This window comes from Nanorana parkeri, unplaced genomic scaffold, assembly GCF_000935625.1.
Source record: "Nanorana parkeri isolate BGI_ZX_2015 unplaced genomic scaffold, ASM93562v1 scaffold190, whole genome shotgun sequence".
In the NCBI taxonomy this organism is placed as follows: Eukaryota; Metazoa; Chordata; class Amphibia; order Anura; family Dicroglossidae; genus Nanorana; species Nanorana parkeri.
The window spans coordinates 530,727-551,117 of NW_017306458.1; the positions used below are offsets into that span (position 1 = coordinate 530,727).

General features: G+C 41.4%; 1 protein-coding gene across 1 annotated transcript in view; it reads left to right on the forward strand.

The window, feature by feature from the left end:
- Positions 1-1,329: 1,329 nt before the first annotated feature.
- Positions 1,330-20,391, forward strand: part of TRMT1L (tRNA methyltransferase 1 like) — a 36,349-nt gene continuing 17,287 nt past the window's right edge. The window contains exons 1-12 of the mRNA XM_018555279.1: positions 1,330-1,461; positions 3,557-3,619; positions 6,039-6,137; positions 6,273-6,335; positions 6,485-6,598; positions 7,856-7,917; positions 9,549-9,681; positions 10,235-10,349; positions 12,523-12,602; positions 15,988-16,231; positions 18,142-18,354; positions 18,434-18,624. Of these exons, the coding sequence (XP_018410781.1) occupies positions 1,401-1,461; positions 3,557-3,619; positions 6,039-6,137; positions 6,273-6,335; positions 6,485-6,598; positions 7,856-7,917; positions 9,549-9,681; positions 10,235-10,349; positions 12,523-12,602; positions 15,988-16,231; positions 18,142-18,354; positions 18,434-18,624 (1,438 nt within the window). The 5' untranslated portion in view covers positions 1,330-1,400. The remainder of the gene's footprint in view (positions 1,462-3,556; positions 3,620-6,038; positions 6,138-6,272; positions 6,336-6,484; positions 6,599-7,855; positions 7,918-9,548; positions 9,682-10,234; positions 10,350-12,522; positions 12,603-15,987; positions 16,232-18,141; positions 18,355-18,433; positions 18,625-20,391) is intronic.

Genomic DNA, 20,391 nt, shown 5'->3' on the forward strand with positions numbered 1-20,391 from the left:
GGGCCCAGGTTGTATTCCCAGTACCCTAGAGTGTTAACTGTGGCTCCAGTGCAACTTTGGTGTTACACTTTTAGCGGTAGTTAAAATTTAAAAAAATTAATTTTGCTGCCACAAGTCATTTCCTCCATGGCCTAGGGACCAGGGACTGCACCTGCACCGCCTCCTTACTGCTTCTGGCGGAACACACAATTCCTGCTATTGTGACTGCACTCTGCTGCTGTTTACAAGCCTGGGTCACCTTGCTGACTGTATTGTCTGGGCACAGTGCACCCTCTCTCCTATGGCCATGGTTTTTTCTTGGGGTGCACATAGCAGATCATAGACAAAGGGTTACTGCTGTGGAAGGAGAGGGGAACACACAGCCATATCATGGTACTATTGAGGGTTTTCCCCCTTTCTGAGGACACCATATCTTAGTCTTATGCTGTGCTCCCTATCCCCTTTACTGCTAGCATCAAAGTCCTCCTCTGCTCCCTCAAGAGCACCCTCCTCTGATTTCACATCCAGAGAGGTGTTTACCTCCATTTATTGCAGATTTTATGGCTGAAAATTACTGGCCATAGGGGCCTCAAGTGGGCCCTCTCTCCTGCTCCCTTGGAGATCCTCTCTGACCCTTCTCTGCCTGGTTTTGCACTACCTTAGGAGGAAAGAATTAGAGGAGGGAGGAAATAATTTTGTCTGTGGGCAATTCAAGATCATCCAGACCTACGGTCAGAAGAACCGGCATTCCACCATGCTTCTCTGTTGCTGGTTTTAATGGCATGGCTGTTGTAGCACAAGTCCTGAAGGACAGAGGACTTTCGGGCACTGTCATCTTTATGCTCCTTAAGGCTAAGAAATCAACCCTCTGTAAGATCTATCGTCGAACCTGGAAGGCATATTTTGCTTGGTACTAGGCCCGGAAGTTCCATCTTAAAACTAATGGAATGTTGTAGTGGGAGGGATTATGCAGGACTGTCCTGCAGCTTCAATAGAATTCAATATAATACGCATAACCCAGTGGTTAAAGAATTTAACTCCCTGTATCCTGTGATTTTACTCCAAGAAAAGGATTTTACAGGAAAGACAAAAATCCTGTTTTATCGTAAGCCAATCTGTGTTTAAAAGCAGGTACATTTCCATTGACAATAAAGATCTTGGATATAAGGAACATTTGTCACTTATGGAAAGCCCTCCCATGCTATAGCCAAGATAGTTATCAGTACAGGATAACATATGGTATGTAAAGAATTATTTATTATAGCAATAAAATACATCTTATGTGTAATGGTTAGGTTTTTGTTTCTTTGCAGTGACTTCTGGAAAGCGATACACAAGGGAAGTCAACGTTGACTTCTGTCAGAGCTGTACGTGTTGCAGATGACAATTTTCGGGGATCTCCAAGGCAACTTTCTATGTAAATGATGGAGGAAGAATTAAAACTGGAGTCAGAAGCTACTGAAGAGTCCAATCTTTCACAAAGTAAGGTTTTGTTATTTAATAACAGGGCTGGAATGAAGTGGTTATTATATCTCATACTATTTAAAATGTATCACCATGTTTGGATGTTGGTGTTGGAGAGTTCATTGTTAAACAGAATGGGTGGGTTAAGGGAGGAGCAGAACAGGAGGGTTTGGAAAACACAGCTAGGAAGTAAGCATGTTTAGGTTCCTCCTCAGTCTAATCAGACCCAGTCCTATACTACTTTAAGGAGGGAATGATATTGGTTCTTCAGGATATCTCCTCCCTTGACAAATCTCACATTCCAGGTCTAAGGTGCTCTGCCTGTGTCTTAAAAAAATCAAAACCCTCTTTGTGTTAGAAGAAGAGCTATTAAAGAAAACAGAAGGCATATTATGGTGTTTGCTTTAACTTTTAAAAGTTTAAAATGCACCGTATGGGTTCACTTTAAAGTGGAACATAAGCCAAAAATGCCTTTTTATAGGTTTGGGCAGAGTTGGGAAGAATGCTAACATTTTATTAGACTTGTTTTGCCTTCTCTGTCCCGCTGGAAATCTCATAAACGGGAACAAATCTGCAATACATACACTCGCCAGCGCGGAAAGGTTATAATCCTTATTGGCTTTCATTTCCATCTGTGTCACCATTGGAGATTTTGATGCACTTTATGTCCATGGTGACAACATTGTAACCAGGACAAGAAGTGATTGGAACATCTCCCTTAGGTTTCATTTACACATTTCTAAATGCATATAAATCAATGAAAGGATTTGAAATGATATAATGTGCACTACATGTTACCTGTGTTTTGGTACGTTCAGTTTAGCTGAATTTAGAGATTGGCTGCGGCCAAATTGCTTTAGCAGTGAGAGTGGCTGAAAGGGTACGGTTACACAGTGCGTAACGCATGAAGTGGTGGGGTCAGGAGTGCATAACACACGGAGTGCAAGAGCCTGGAGTGTGTAAGCCACCCTTTAAATCAATGTCCACAGAGTTTTCTCTTAACTGAGAGGCAACAGAATTCTTAGACAGGCAAAACCTGGGTAGCGGAGGGATGGAGGAGGCAGAGCACTGACCGTAGGAGGCAGAGCATTGAAAATTCCGCCTTCCCCTCTCTAAATGCTCGCTGAGCAGAGAAAGTCATTAGTTGGATACTAGGACACTATGCGGTCATTCAACCCACTGTCATCGTATCTACTACAACTCTAGCTGTCTCTGTGTCGGCAAACTTTCGCTGACCCACAGAACAGCGCCCCCTTCTTCATGTGGTGTCCAGGGCATGTGCCATACCTTGGATACACCACTGTAACCATGGCCATGGGTGCCCATTTCCTAAGGACAGGCCCTTGAAATTGGGGGCTGTTCCTGGGAAACGGGGACAGATGGTAACCAGACTCCAAAAGGATGGCACTAATAACATAATTTTATCAGCACTGAAACGTATATGCCTTTCTGTGTAAACCATTGTGCTGTCTTGAGAGATGTAATTTACCTAGCAGCCAGCGACTAGACAGCTCCTCCCTTTTCACTACTTGGCTGTGTCCGTTTACTTTGCTGAATATACTTTATACTTGCATGATTTTCTGTTTCTGTAGCCTTTACTTCTATCATGTCCCTGACTTCTTGGGTCTGCTGCATACCATCTACATTAGCATTCCATGTATGGGGGTAAAGTTCCGGTTTCCTCCCACACTCCAAAGACATGCTGGTGGGTTAATTGGCTCCTGCCTAAATTGGCCCAGTATGCATGCATGTGATATAGGGACCTTGGATTGTAAGCTCCTTGAGGGCAGCAACTGATGTAAATATGCAGTATGTAAAGTGCTGCGTATATTGTCTATATAAATACATGTATTAAATAAATAAAGCTGAAGTCTGTATGGTATAACCCCCTCCCAACCATTGATGCGTTTATCCCGTCACGATCGTACAGTTCGTTAACCGGTGACAGGATAATCCCGTCATGCGTTACAATGAGCGCTGGTCTGTGAAGGGACCAGCGCTCTTTGAGTCACTGCTGCTGTTGGGTCCCTCGAGGTAGGAGGGACCCAACACCTGACTGTAGTGTAACTTTTTTTCAAATATATACATATACTTCTTTTTTTTTTTTTTTAAGATGATCCAACAGATGAAGAACTTGATTTAAATATGGAGGGCTTTTCTGAAGACAAAGACGAAGGTAATTTGTGTGTAAAGTTTGATAGATGAAAGGCATGATTTCCTTGGAAGGTCATTCTGGCACAGCACATTGTGTAATCCACAGGTCTGCGCTTGAGTTCCACATTCATTAAACAGGTCATTCTCACAGCTAAATGCTCAGTGTATTTACACTTGAGCACTTGAAGCAGAAGGGATGAAATTCCATTCATAATGTTTGCTGCAAGTGTAGAGCAGACTGTTCTGGTAGGTAGATTTTGCAACTAGAGACACTGTATGATATAAGAGGTCAATTGGTGATAAAACTTGCTGGCTTCCACCCACAGTTGAAAATCTGCCTAGGGAGCACAAAGTCATTTCCAGATCTGTTTTGTATATGATTTTCATTTATGATGTGAGCAGTCAATATTCAGTTTATGAAAAGTCCTCACATCAATCCTTACATTCTATTCTCAGTCATCACATCAATCTTTGAATCCTATTCTTGGTCAAGTCCATATTTTCAGTTTGATATTTCAAGGGAATGGCCATTCGAACGGTCTCTCTGTCTGTTATTAAAGTTAACTATTCTGTGCATATATGGAAACTGTATTATCTAAGTATGTTATCCCCTGTAGCCTATTTTCAAAATCATCTTCCAGGACAGCACACAAAAGAAGAAAACAGGAAGGAGCCATCCCCAAACTGTTCCCACAAAGTTGGGAGCATGAAATTGTCCAAAATGTCTTGGTATGCTGATGCCTTAAGAGTTTCCTTCACTGGAACTAAGGGGCCAAGCCCAACCCCTGAAAAACAACCCCACACCATAATCCCCCCTCCACCAAACTACATTTGGCACAATGCAGTCAGGCAAGTACCGTTCTCCTGGCAACCGCCAAACCCAGACACGTCCATCGGATTGCCAGACAGAGAAGCGTGATTCGTCATTCCAGAGAACACGTCTCCACTTCTCTAGAGTCCAGTGACAGCGTGCTTTACACCACTGCATCCGACACTTTGCATTGCACTTGGTGATATAAGGCTTGGATGCAGCTGCTCGGCCATGCAAACCCATTCCATGAAGCTCTCTACGCACTGTTGTTGTGCCAATCTGAAGGCCACATGAAGTTTGGAGGCCTGTAGCTATTGACTCTGCAGACAGTTGGCGACTTCTGCGCACTGTGCACTTCAGCATGCGCTGACCCCGCTCTGTCATTTTATGTGGCCTACCACTTCATGGTTGTGTTGCTGTTCCCAGTTGCTTCCACTGTGTTATAACACCGCTAACAGGTGACCGCGGAATATTTAGTAGCATGGAAATTTCACGGATGGACTTATTGCACAGGTGGCAACCTATCACGGTACCACGCTTGAATTCACTGAGCTCCTGAGAGCGACCCATTCTTTCACCAATGTTTGTAGAAGCGTCTGCATGCCTAGGTGCTTCGTTTTATACACCTGTGGCCATAGAGGTGATTGGAACACCTGAATCCAATGATTTGGAGGGATGTGCCAATAATACTTTTGGCAATATGATGTATGTGTATATGTGTGTGTATTTATATATATATATATATATATATATATATAAGCATATATATATGTGTGTGTAATATATAGATAGATATCTTGAAATATCCGCTCGTCTGTGACGAGAGGACGGTGGAGCCTGACGAGCAGCTTCCTGGCCGGCCGTTGTAATTTCACAGCCGGCTGGGAGCTTTACATTCAAAATTATTGCTCTCACTCTGACGTTTGCGGCGATATTAGCACAATAGGCGCAATCATCGTTTTCGCATGTAGGCGCACCCGACGCATATCTGCGTGCGTATGTGGGGGGCGGGGACTTAAATTTTTTTTTTCTTTTAATTTTTTTTATACTTTATTTTTTTAATGATTCTTTAATTTTAGTATTACTTTTTTTTTGTACACACAGCTTTATTGCTATTACATGGGTGGCTAAGAAGCCCCCTATGTAATAGCCAATTTACATGACAGGTCCTCTTTATGGAGACATCAGGGGTCTCCAAGACCCCTAATGTCACCTAGGCACCCCCAGAGAAGCTGATGAAGCAGAGATCGGCTTCATCAGCTTCTGTAGCTGGAGAGCGACACTGAATGCAGGAAGTGATGTCATCTACATCACTTCCTGCATTCGGGAAATGAGAGGAGATCAAAGGGAGTTCGTATACTTAACTCCCTTTTGATCTCCTGTCACAGAGCCGTCCCGGCCGCATCGGGACCGGCAACGGCAGTGACAGCTGCTAATACAAGCGATTGAGCGTCTCTAGAGACGCCCGATCACTTGAATGTAGAGCTCCCGGCCGGCCGTGTAGTTACAACGGCCAGGAAGCTGCTCGTCGGGATCCACCGTCCTCTCGTCGCGGACGAGTGGATTTTTCAAGCCGTATGTGTGTGTGTATGTATATGTGTATGTATCACTTTTCCTCTGCTTTCCTCAGGAGAATCCTCATTAAAAGATGAACTATGCAACCAGGAGTTGGACACTCAGGATGGAGAGCAAAAGACCACAAAAGATCCACTAGTGCCGGAAGACACAGGTTGATGCATAAATCTTGATATTGCTATAAATATTATTGTATTATGATGTGCCAAACTGGTTTTGTGGGATTGTAAGATGTTGTTCACTTCTGGCTATTTACTCTTAACAATCATCTCTCTGTCCTGTTTTTCAGGAAAGCACAAGTCTATTCAGAAAGAGTTATCCCACCTTGAGGATTTAGCTAATCAAACTGATGGTATGTCAAGCTTCATTATCTAACGGTTAATTACCTGGTGGATCAAAATCACCTTGATGAAGTCAGGTGTAAATACCAATATACCTGTATAGACCTTGCAGATGTTATGTAAAGTTTTGGTAACATTTGGCATTTTTTTTCTTTTCAAGGTCTGAAGAAGCCCTGTCCATTGTGTCCAGAAGACAGATTTAGGTCTTGTCACATCAATAAACTTCTGAGACACCTGCAGAACTTGCACTGGAAAGTTTCTGTTGAATTTGAAGGTTTGTAACCTGAAATGAAATAACTGAATGGACTTCTATATAGGAATTGCTAGAACTATACTGATTTAGCATTTGGTGGGGAATGGTTTGCAAATTATACAAAAAAAAACCTTGATCTGTCATTTGTTTGTATGGTAGCAGACATGATACAAAGTAGGTGTTTGTTTTCTAGTTTAAGACCCAAAAGATTATATGTGCAATTGAAGTTGTGGGATACCATTAACATTTTACAGCAACAATTATTTTGAATCCTAAAAAGAATGCTTTGCTAAATATTTACATCAACAATTATTTTGAATCCTAAAAAGAATGCTTTGCTAAATATTTATTTAGAGTTAGAAATGTGAATGTTGTTGCAAACACACTGGGTTTGAATTAATATTACTAAAAAAGAAAGCAGTATGTGTGTTTGTCAAGCTGACCTCTGACTTTGGACATCTCCAGAGGCAGCTGAATTGCATTACTCCAGCTGTGTATATGCAGTGGCGTAACCAGAGTTATGGGCGCCCGGGGCAGAACATTTTTTTTCGCCCCCCCCCCCATTATATAAACATCCACTGGAACTGTACCCCGAAACCGCCACCCCCACACGTTTTTATTTTAATACCGCCCGATGACAGCCGGGTGAATGTGGCAGAGAGAGGGAGCCAGGGGCTTCGTTTAGCGGGGGTCGTGACGGCGCCCCCCCTCAGTCCTGCGCCCCGGGCAAGTGCCCCCCCGGTTGTTACGCCACTGTGTATATGTAAGGTTGCCTTCAAAATGTGTCAATTAGCGATCACTAGCACACAAACAGGAATCCATCTGAGAGCATAGCTATGATTAAGGACCTTTGCTCACGCTGAAACGTGCCAGCAATTTTTTTTCTGTTTTTCTGCCAAGATGAAATAAAGAACCAGTTTTTAGTTAGATCCTTGTTTGTGTTCCGGTGATTACTAATTATGGATGGCAAGGGTTGATGGGGAACCCCCACTGAGCACCGATCTCACATTGGACATGAGGCGGTAGAGCAAGCTTATATGTTTGGATTTCCTGGAAAATATGTGCACTGCTGGTTGCCCAGCACGGGTGCATAATGACTCATTGCAAGAGTTTAAAGCAGTCAGAGCAATGAATGACAGCTGTGTTTTTTTATTTTACTTTATTTAAATTCTAATAGTTATCCAGTAATTCTTTTTAGTCTATTAGAAATGCAGATGATTGTTGTGGTGTTTTTTTAAATTTTTTTTATTTATTAACGGTTTAAATGTGTCTTTTCAGGCTACAGAATGTGCATATGTTGTTTACCCTGCTTGCAAAATACATCGGAAAATGAAAATGAGGTATTTCATTTATAGCAGACATATTTAACTGAAATGTGTTAATTAATCATTTGAGAACTGGCATGTTACACCCCCTTCATTACCAGGCCAAAGTTTGACTGACAATTACTTTATCATGCAACACTGTAACAAAATTAAGGTTATATCTTTTTTTTTGAGACAGCGCTTTCTTTTGGTGGTATTTAATAAGCACTTTAAAAAAATTAATAGATTACTATATGAAGTAAAGACCAAGATAATTGAAAAACAAAATGCATCTCTTATTTTCTGTTATAAAGTATATCAAATAGTATCGGTATGAAAACCCCTGAAATTACTCCTTTGTGGAAAGTAGACACTCCAGTGTGATCTGATTTTTTTTTTTTTTTAACCACAATTGTTTGGAAATGAAGAGGCATTGAGGGGGTTAAATTATGGGGCTTAGTAATGGTGTAGAAGAAACAATAAATGTAAAGGTTATACACAGAGGGAGACAGAGGTGAAGGGGTTAAGGTACAGGTCACATACTGTGGGAGGATGGAGATATATAGGGACTAATGTGCAGGATAAGGGAGATGAAGGGGTTAAGAGTAGAGTAGAGAGTAGAGATAGAATGGAGCTAACATATATAGGAGAAACAGGAGGGTGACTTTTTTTTTTTTTTTACTACTGAAGCTTGTTTTTATCTAGGAAGCAATGAATGGATGATTCATCAGTTCATTACTCACTTTACTCTCCCCTGCTTCTGATGTAAGAGGAATGGGAGGGCTTGGCAATGTAACCAAAACAAAACAAACGACAAACGCACTCAACAATTTGTTACCAGTTATACAGTAAGGTGCACACGAAATGGGCTTTGAACAGTGGAACAGTAGAAAGGCATCATGGCACACTCACAAACCAGCATGTAAAACAACTTGTCTCACCACTAAGGACAATGACAGAGGTTTGGATACACGTCTTCTGCAAAGGATGTGTAAGCCGCACTGCCGCGCCAAGGCACCTCTTATAGTGCGGTCCTAACTCTAAACTATGAGAGTCTCCATCTTGGAGCACATGAGGGCAGAAGATATCAAATTGGGTGCAGGCCTGTCAGGAGGACGCCCCACCTCCTTAAAGGTACAGAGACACACGAGGTAATTGGCAATGTAACCAATCACATGACACGGAGCCGGTCCAATGGCTCTGGCTCTAGAGAGGCAGAGCCAGCTGGCAATCAGGCAACAGGGTGGATCCCGACAATATTTGAGATGATCTTTCCGGTGGCAGCGTGGTTCTGCCACTCAGACATGCTGTGCATCCATCCCTTTACAGTATGAAAACACTGGGATGTGTGGGAAAATTTGCAGCCTGTCATTGATTTCAACAAGCAGATGCATGGAACTCCTGCGCCTCCTCTGGCACATAAACAAGGCCCCCTGCAAGGATGTTTGAATCCATGTGAATGACACCAAAGAGATTCCACTGGTGGCTTGCACCCAATAGAATGTTTCCCTTTTTGCAGGCTTTTACATTTTTTTTTTGTGCAATTTATTTGCATTTACGATAAATCCTACAAAAGAAAAGTATCAATTCTGTTACACCTCCAAATTAAATGTTAGTTCGCAGCCACTGTGATTTGCTAACTGCTGTGCTGTGTTGCTTTCTTGCAGTTGCCCAATAAATCTAGCGCTCACTACCATTGCATCATCTGCTCTGCAATTGTTGCTCGAAGAAGAACAGAAATGATAAGACATATCAAACGTCATGTCGAGAAAGGGGAGAGTCAAGTAATATCATCAGCTGGTGAGCGATTTGCCAACTACTGCATTCTATCTGCTAGACATTCCAGAGAGACATTTTTCTATTTAGTTTTATAATAAATATTTCAGTGTTTGCATTACTTCCACTGCAATACTAGTGTTCCTGGAAGTGTGATCTGGCACCCTTCATAAGTGGTGTTTGTGACCGTAATTTCCTAGGTCAAAGATTTGATCTAGATTTTGATCTACAGTTAAGCCACAGGCTAGATATATTGTTCCCCTAGTGCAAGCCTGCAAGCGTATATGGTTCAATGCTCCAGCAGTGCTGGCTGTGATGGCTCTGCTTTCACAGGACATCAGGATTATGCCCTTCTGGTTCTTCTGGGGGTTTGTCACCGTACTGTGTCTTGGGCCAGCAGTGCCGAGCGACGGTCTTAGATGTTCTGCTGTACACTGAGGGATGTTCCTGCCCCCTTTTATCTGGAAAGGCTGTGTAAATATAAGAACTGGATGGCTAGAAATACAAAACCTTTGGCAGGTTAAATGGCTCCACATATAGTTTACCTTTTTAGTCATGATTTTATTTTTCTTTATAGGTAGTAGACCCCAGGAAATTTTACATGAATCGAACACTGAGGTACAAGTTCTTCCCAATTGTCGCACACCACAAAAATCTGGAACTTTCTTTAATCCAGTAATGAAGACTAACCGGTATGTCAGATGCTTCATCCCCCTGATCGTTTTTCTATTACAAATGTACTAGTACAACCCTACATTGGTAACTTATTTTTCTGATACTAAAGGGACTATTTATAAATCTTGTGACGGAAGATTAACACAGCTTTCAATTTTATTCAGTTGGTAAAAGATGTTAATCCTGGTTAAAAGTTATGTCAGCCTTGTGTAATAACATTTATAAATAGACCCCAAAGTGTTTTAACTCATATTGGTATACATTTGCAATACATTCATGTGTTTCTAATGATGTGATTATCAACACAGGGTTAAATTGTTAGTGTAAGACTAAAATTACCTTTTGTGCCTTTCCCTTAACCTTGTGTTGCCTTACCAGGTGCCCCCAGCTCCTACTCTAACTGACTATAATCTCAGTACAAATGAGTAAACTAAACGTGAGTTTGAAGTCCACACAAGGACCATGGGGAACAAAAGTAGCCACCCTCCAGAAGGAAGGACAGTGTCGGCATGAATCCAGAGATGATTTGAGGATCTACAGCCGAGTGATGCACAAATAAGATACAATTTTGTTAATAGTTGGTGTACTTGAAAGATTTAACTCCTGAGTTTAGTGTCACCGTATAAGGAGGGAGTCACATTGAGACAATATGTGTCTGACTAAGCCTCGATCACTACAGAGTCAATCAAAAGGGGAACGTGGAGTACCATGTTCCTTCCCCTTCAGGACTGACCTGGAACTGGTGAAGCTATAGAACACTTTAGTAATGGAGAGGGGGAGACGTCATACCCTGTAAGTCTCCAGTCTGTTTAGGCAGGCCACCAGACTGTAAATGAGAGAGGCAAAAGAGATAGGAGCTCACAAATTGCGAGAACCTGGAATCTTGGAAGCTGGGAGAGAGGGCAGAATGTATGATAACCCTGAGCATTCCCGAGGAGGCAGGTAGTGCGATGAGTTTTGTTACTGCTGACGGTGTAGTCAAGACTGCTGAAGCCGAATTGAAAAAGTAAATTTAACTTATTGTTCAAACATTCAGGGAGAGCAATACAACACATTGCTCTAACTGGCTGGATCTTTCTTATACAATATGTTCTAAACCGGACGGTAACCTATCTACATGCTTTGACGTGTAAATCTGGTTTCCTATGGTATCTGTTTAGGTAATAACAGTCGCTTACGCACGCTGTTTACAATGCTTCGGAAAGAACAATAGTTTACGGACAGGAATCAGTAGATGAAGGACTTGTAAATAGCATTCTCGGATGTGGATGACAAAATATAATAAATTATATTTAATCGAAGCTGTATATGTTATAAATAAAATGGCTGTTCCATTATCTCCTTCACTGCAACTGTTCCAACCACAGCTGAGATCAAGGGATAGGATAGGGAGCGTATATTCTTCAAGGGAAGCCAGGGCAGAGCCGCTAATTGGGAAGAGGAAAATTAATGGTCGATTGAAACCCATTTCTTCATGTGGGATTTCCTATACCATTCCAGGGTACTGGAACTGCCTGATAGTACAGTACTGAGTTGGGGAAGCCAATGCCTCCCTGTTTTGGGAGAGAGAGAAGAGAGTGATCAAGCAAATGCAGTTTAGCTCCCCAAACAAATTGTAAGAAATTTGAAATGTCGATTGATTTTAACATGCACGCTGGATGCACCCCAGGTCCGTTAGGGCTGCGCTTGCTGCTTATTCCAGCTCGGCTACCAATTCTAGAAAATACAATTCTCCTTGTTTTAAATGGGCTCCGTTCACACCACTGAGTTATGGTGGTGTGCACTGAAAAACAAAAAAATACTTGCAGTGGACCGTGATGCAGTACCCCACCTTTTAATTAAGTGCCCATAGCACTTAATTATTGTCACTTGTGACATTTCAATAAAGCTCTAACAAAAAAAGGTAAACGTGCAATACACCGGGATTGGTGCATCAGCACTGTGCTTGGCAACGCACACCAGCAGTATTGAAGCAGCCCTCTATTTTTGAAAATGAATGGAGTTTCCCAAATGAAAACCACATTCAGTGTTAGAGTTCATTCGAGGAAAACTTTCCATCGTCTCCAATTTTCTTTTGTCACTACGGTTGATTGGCAATTTGAACGCATTATTTAGGAAATTGACACATTTTTTTCAAATGAAATTCTAACCATCTATACCCAACTTCAGTGTGCATTTGATTTATTGCAGACAGCTGATCGTTTGTGCCCTTGCGGTGTTAAGAGAAGAACGACAACCTCTAGAATGTCTGGATGCATTCAGTGCCACAGGTACAGAATATTATTTCTTCATTTACTTTTGATGTAAAAATTATTTAGTTTGCTGTTCATAAATATTCTGCAATATTCTTTCTGCATTTTAAATTGGAGTCATAGCCCTCTTAAAAAAAAATCAAAATGACCAAGTGATCTTATTTCCATTGCACATGTTTGGTGAAAAAAGTTGTACAGTATATGGTGTGTAATTACCCATAGTAACATCTGCTGATTCTATTGTTCCTTTTGGAATTTCTCACACTCACCAATTGGTTTTTTATCCTGTATGGCAGGGTTTAAAATTTCAAGTCCTGAGCTACTAGCCGGGCCTTAAAAGTTACTCGCCACCAGTTGCCCACCTAACCCCTACCCTGCCCCGGCCTTAGCTCCGCCAGGTCAGCAGTGTGACACACAGTACAGAAGTCAGCAGTACAGAGGTCAGTAATGTGACGCACGGCGCAAAGGTCAGAGTGACGCACAGTGTAAGGAAGAAAGAAAACGGACTTACAGTGCACTTAGCTGGTATTCAGGTGCCTCTTCTTTCTCCTGGTGGGGGGTGGGCGGTGCAGAGATCCTCCATGTGTCCTCTTTTCCCCCTGCTGCATAACTTTCTGGATGGCCGGTCTCGCTGTCTCTGCAGTCTTCCTGGCAGCTGAGGTGGGCGGAGGAAGCTGCAGAAGACAGCAGAACTGAATGTCATCGAGGTGAGCCGCCGCCGGGACTAGAGATGGGACACAACCGCTGCGGCGATCATTCGCATCTGTTCTCTCCTCTGCCGCTCTGTAGCTGCAGCGGCCGATTAGAAGAGAGAACAGAAGCGTGCAATCGCCGCGGCGGTAGTGTCCCGCCGGCGGCATACCTCCTATGAGATTCCACTCGCCCCCACGCAATTTTCACTAGCCAATTGCGAGGGGGCGAGTGGAAATTTTGAGGCCTGCTGTATGGTGTAAAGAAAGAAGACCATTTCCTGCTTTCCATTAGTTTGTACTGGAGTGTTCTTGCACATAATTCTATTTACATCCTCAGGGAGCATACCTATCCATCTGTTCGCTCCTTAGTATTCCATCCCCCCTATATGTCTGCTGTCATCCTGATAGTCCCATGTCCCTTTACTTTGGTTTCTACTCCCCCTGCAGGCTACATTGTCCTTCATCACTTTTGCTTTGTAGCTTCTTATTGCCCCTGGCTCTGTACTACATTCTGTGAGAATTGCTTAATTCCTTCACTGTTTGTTTCTTTCCTCTGGCAATCTGTATGCTGTTGTCCTCCCTTTTCCTCTCTTCTGCTGCGGTCCCTTCTCCCACCTGACTCATCACTGCAGACTACATGCTCTCTGATTTGCTCTTGCTAATTCTGCTTTACCTCCCTTTTGGTACTGGATATCTTTGTCATGACCATGGCTGTAGGTATCGTACGATAACACTTGCTCAATCTATCCATTTTTGGCTCATTAGTGTAAAAATGTATTTATTGTCTTTGGTGATAGATGGCCACTGGCCTGCAACTCAGAGGAAACACTGATCATCAGATGGGTAAGAAAACCTGTGCTAATTGCTAAAGTTCTCCCCTGAGCTAAGCAGCGCAGGCAGTGCCTGCCTATGCCACTCTTCCACTCTCTTCATTGACGATAAACACTAGAGGAGGAACTTAATTAACTGCCCATCCTGCCCACAGGAGGGAGAAATGCAATCCAGGGTATCAGAAGTTCCCTCCTTAGCACGTATTCTGATATTTTTTTTTTCTACTCAAGATTAAGCCATGTGCTGTTTTCATTCCATTGTTTCCTCAGCGGTGCACTAGCCAATTTACTGTGGTTTACATACTTTTACATTCCCATTCCTTTCCATGGTCATTTTCTTCTACTTCCATCCTTCTGCACTTGCTTATTCCTGTTTGTAAAAACTGGACAGTATGTACGCACATTCATCTTCTTTTGTTAAAAGATCATATTAATTATAAACGTAAGGAAACTAGGCAATACAATAAAACAAAACTATTACCAATAATGCAGTGTATGCCTCTTAACATGGTAACAGGTGAGCAGAAAGAAGAGATGATGGAGAGATTATTGCAATATGATTACTATCTCTATGTTACAGTAAAATAGTTTACAATACATGTAAGTATGTTTTAAGAGAACCCACTGACAACTTTGCTCCATTAATTTCTTGCATATGTGTACCATAAGCAAAAATCTTTAAGATGCTAGTTCACCCTAAAAATAAAAAATGAACTTTAAACAAGGGCTGCAACTAACGATTATTTTTATATAATCGATTCCTTGGCCGATTTTTATCTTTTCAATTAATCGGATAAAAAAAAAAACTTTTTATTTAAAATACAATACACTAACGGAGTGTTACAAACATTTTTACTTTAGTTTAAAACTGCATGCACAATTATTTGCAATTGTACCACAAAGGAAAACACACAGCATTTTTTTTTTATTTCTCTATAATTGGAGGACGGCTTTCTCTTACCCTATTTTTTTTTTTACTATTTGTTTTTAAATTATTTTTTAAAGTTACTTTACTTGTTAGGGGCTTTGGGAGATATCAGGGGCCTAAACAGGGTGGAGAAGCGGTATAAGAGTTGGGGGGGTTGGTACAGAGGAGGGGTATAAGAGTTAGGGGTTTGCTACAGAGGAGGGGTATAGGGGTTAGGTATGGAGGATTTGTATAGGAGTTGGGGGGGTTAGGTACGGAGGAAGGGTGTTGGAGTTGGAGGGATAGGTGTTTAAGAGTCACCATGATACAGAACCATGCAATTGTGTATTGCGGTCTGTCTGCCTCTACCAGCAGGTTATGAGAGGGTTGTAGATTTTGCACTCTGACTATAGAGTCCTGCGCAACAGCCATACAACACACGTGCCTTGATAAATGCATAAAAAAAAAAGAAGAGTACTAGTGTAACACAGATTACTGTAATCATAAAGCCAAATTTCATGAGCTGTATGCCAACAGCTCTATGCCTTTTGAAGCCTACATGCTGCTGTCCCAATGGCTGTGTTAATTTATTATTTGGGCATGTGCAGATATCATCCATGTTTTGTGAAGTCTATTTGGTTCAATTGAACTATGGGTGACTGGCTCAGTCATAATGTTGGACGTTTTCTTCCCATATTTCCAAAGCTTTATTAAAACTATGTTTACAGTGATGTAAAGTTCTACCCAAGCTACCTAAGTAATGACACATTTTAATAAAACACAACATTCTGAATTTGCCATTGAAAGAATGGGCACCTTTGCTAGTAAATAATATTAACACTGTTTATTACTGTTATTCCAAAGTTATTGGGCTATTTACGGAGAACAAAACCCCTTCAGACTTTGCTTCAATAGAGTTCATACCGGTTTTAGCCATACGATTATTGCAGCTGTGAAACTATTTGTTTTTCTAGGCATCATGGGATTACAGTGGGCAAAGCACTTTGGGAATTCAGTGAAAGTCACGCTCAATGACATTAGTGAGACCTCAACAGCTGTTATTCGGGAAAACTGTCACCTTAACCAGATGAATGTGTTAATGGAAGACGAAGAGATATCTGAAGCAGTGGCCACAAATAAAGACGAATTTGTAAACACAGTAGAAGTAACTCAAATGGATGCCAATATCTTAATGCACACGCGGCCTTTCGATTTCATGTAAGCAAAATTACTTCTTACAAAATGTTTTGTCAGTGTGTAGAAAATGTTAAATTTAGTAGAGTTGTGGGAAAAGTTTTCTTACTGTTATAAATAACGTTGTACATTATATAGCCATAAAACATATAAAAAGTCAGTTTGATTTTTGTGAATTTGAGAATAACTCATGAAGTGTAACAATTCTGTATGTTCTCCAGTAAGCCCCACCCCTCCCTTTCTGCTTGACATTCACAGGTGGAGACAAGAAAGTATGTCTTCAAAGAGTTAATATAGCCCAGATTTCATTATACAGTAAACTCCCAGTTATCCAGCACCCATGGGGATCGGTAGGTGCTGGATAACTGTAGTTTATGGTTGCTTGAGAGCTAATAGTAATTCTCAAGCTACCACCCTCTGCGGCGCCCCACTTCCCCCTGCAGCCCCATTCACCTGCCGGCTAGCTTCCAGAGCCAAGAGGTGAACGGGTTTCAATTGTCAGCCTGCTATTGGCTATTTCAAGTTGCAATAGCCTATAGCAGGCTGGCTATTGAAGCCCCGCCAACTAAGCAGGGAAGCTGCCCTTAGAGAAAGTTCTATATAAGTTAAAGATATATACAGCAGAAAGCATTGCTAATCGACTATATTTAGAGTTCAAATCAGTTATGCCATCTATTTCGTTCTGTGCAGACTGCCTAAATGTTTGCATGTTTCCCTTGCAGCGCTATGGTCCTGTAGTTGGTGTTTATTTTTAAAGACTACTGTTTGAGGCAAGAAAATGTTTTTACTTAGTTTCATAATCCTATGATGGTATTTCATACACAGCTTTATTCAACTTTTGTTATATGTTTTGATGTAGCAGGCAACATGGCTAAATCAAGGTTTTTCTAAGCACCTTCAAGGCTTTCTGCCCTTATAAAAAGACATAGGATTGTGTTTCTCTTATTAACATTTAAATGCAGAAGCTAGGGTCGTAATCCTTCGGCCCCTTTTAGCATTACAAAGAAAGAGAAGGAAGCAGAACATTTTACCCTTAAGAAGCCAAGAAACCCTAACCCAAGTAAAGTAATTTGAACCGCAAGAAGCATTTTTTTTAGGTTATGCTGTCAATTGTAACATGTAACAAATATAAAATAGGTGTTATCCCAATTTGGCTGAGAAACTGGAAATACAAAGCACACTCTGTTAGTGCTTCTTGGGCTTTCCAGCTCCAGGCATCCGTTCTTAGATATGGAGGGCCGCTACATGGTCCTCTGTTCACAGACTTACATTTTACTAGGCAGATGTTTAGGCCTCATCTGTGTCAACATTAGTCGTAAGGTTCTTCAGGCGGCTTTGTGAGCGCTCTCAAGTCCCTGTGCTAATCTGTTTTTACGTGGGCCTGTTGGCGTTTTTGTTTGCTGCTGTGCCCTTTTTTATGTACAATCAAAGAAAGGGATTTTACAGTCCAAGACAAAAATCCTATTTTCTTTGAGTGTATTTCAGGACACAGGTCCTCCCCTTCTGTTCCATTGATTCACTACTACCTTTGCTTGTTTACAATAACTGTGCTGTGTCAGTGTCCAGTCTCCTGAAGGGGGTAGTATAACCCTACTTTCCTGAATGCCATCATGTGTTCTGTAATGTGCTCCTAGAAAATTTTTTTACTGGTCGGACTAAAATCTTACTATTTCCTATGTGGCTGGTTCACATGGAAGTCTAATGCTTGGGAAGTTTATGTCTACATTATAGAGCTATCTGTTTCAATCCAGTATTTGGACCACAAGCCTGCCCAATCTACTTATTGTGCTTGGAGCCTGCCACCTGGATACTAGTGGTATTTGGATTATTTGTGTAATTATTTGTAACTACGGTATTGAAAAATGTATTGCTCGAACACAAATTCACTAGAACTTCCCATTAAATGTTTTTTTTACTGTTTTTTTTTTCTCCAGCCATTTGGATCCCTTTGGGACATCTGTGAATTATTTGGATGCAGCATTTCGAAATATCAAAAACTTGGGTATTGTGTCCGTGACCTCAACTGATACTGGATCATTGTATGCCAAAACTGTGCATGTCGCGAAACGCCACTATGGCTGCAACATAATTAGGACAGAATACTTCAAGGAGCTGGCAGTGCGGATTGTCCTGGCTGCTATTGCTAGGTAGCAACAACTAGATATTTTACTGCTGTATTGCAATTATAGCTTTGTAACCATTTGCTTTATCCTTTCTTCTCTTTAGAGCGGCTGCTCGCTGTAATAAAGGCATTGAGGTTCTGCTCTCCGTTGCTCTGGAGCATTTCGTCCTTGTGATAATACGGGTTCTGAGAGGTCCTTCACTAGCTGATGAGAGTATAAAAATGATCAATAACCTTATTCATTGCCATTGGTGTGAGGAAAGAATCTTCCAGAAGGAAGGAACTATGCTTGAAGGTAAGTGATGCACAGTACAAAGGTATTTTTTTCTTTTAAATCCAGCCATACCTATAGGGTATAGGATGTAGGACACTAAGCAAGAAACCCCCGATCACCCACACTCTTTGCTCGGTGTCTTTAGAAGTAAATGTTAGAAGACCGTCTGATCCTTGCTTTTTTTATTTTTAGTCTCCATTTTTTTTATAGTCTTCCTGATGACCTTCTAGAATAGATTACAGCTTCTTTCTTCCCTGCTGGCATATTCCTGTGCCCTCATCTATGGGTTCTGGTGTCTTAGACCCAGAGAAGCAGCCATGAGTACACTACTATAGGTAGCTATGAAGAAAAATGTGTAGACTACCACCAAAATAACCAAATACACAAGTCAGCTCTGCCACCAAGAGTCTGTACTGAAATCTCTGGCTTTCTACAGTGTCTTACTCTGATCTTCAATTTCCCTGTAATTGCCACTATGTGCATCTGCTTACTAGAAGTTGCAATTTCAAATGCTCCTGCTTTTTATTGTGAAGCATTTTTTTTTCTCTTCCTTCATTTTGACTTCACTGCTACAGTATACCAGTAGGAGGGAAATGGGGCGTTACCTAGCAAGTTTTTATTCCAGTTAGCTCTGGTGGTACTCTTTACTTGTTCCGTGCACTCCATTTTGCACAGGTGCTTGCACCCCGATTACCTCCGTACCTCTTTTTCAACTGTTACCATCTGGCATAAAGTCTATTTAAAGTTCTGGTCAGTAGATGCAATTTCTCTATGAAATCTTCAATTTTCTGGCTAACTTGGGGCCAGGTTGGACAACATTATTAACCACTTCAAGACCAGGTGTTTAGACCCCCTTCCTGGCCAGGCCATTTTTCAGTATTCAGCGCTGCGGTACTTTGACTGACGTTTATTCCGTCATGCAACGCTGTACTGAAATGAATTTTATACCATTTTTTGGGGACAGATAGAGCTTTATTTCGGTGGTATTTAATCACCACTGGGGTTTTTATTTTTTACTATAATTAGGAAAAATTACAGAAAATTTGGGGAAAAAAAAGTTTTTTTTAACATTATGTTAGGAAACATTTATTATTACCCAGTTTTTTGGTAACATATAAAAGATCGGGTCACGTCGGGTAAATAGACACCAAAATTTTGGCTATAATTTTACTGGACAATCCACATGTAGATTTTATGCCACGTTACCATTTCAAAATAAACCATCTATGTCCTCCGACAAGCCTAATCCTGCATTAAGATCTGCTTTTATCCAACCAGGTAGGTAATGCTTTCTCAGGTTTGCGGTCTCCAACTCGATAGTCCAAGAAATGGTGTCCTCCGTTACAAACTTTGCTTCCACTTCTGACACATTTAATTTCTTATTTTCCAGATTCCTCCCCATGTGTCTGTTGTGTTCCAAGCCTTGTAGGGCCCAGTTTCTCTAAGACTGGTCCCTGTACACAGCCAGGAATGAGGCCAGGGTTTTTTATTTTTTGTGGTCGCCAAATAGGAAGAATCAATCCATCACATTCTAGATCTAAAGTTACCCAAGCTTAGCATGTCTTAATTTTTACTGTTCCTCACTAAATCTCTCTGCTGATTGTAACCATGAATGAATTCCTGGCAAAGGAATTTCCACATCCTTATTAGTGATGAGCCGAACACCCCCGTGTTCGGTTCTAACTACCTTATCTTTCCCAGCTGTTGGCAGTTCCTGAGATTCATCAAATCTTCCCATTCATAATCTTCCCATTCGTGGTCTTGCCCTTCAGCCTGGCCACAGTGACG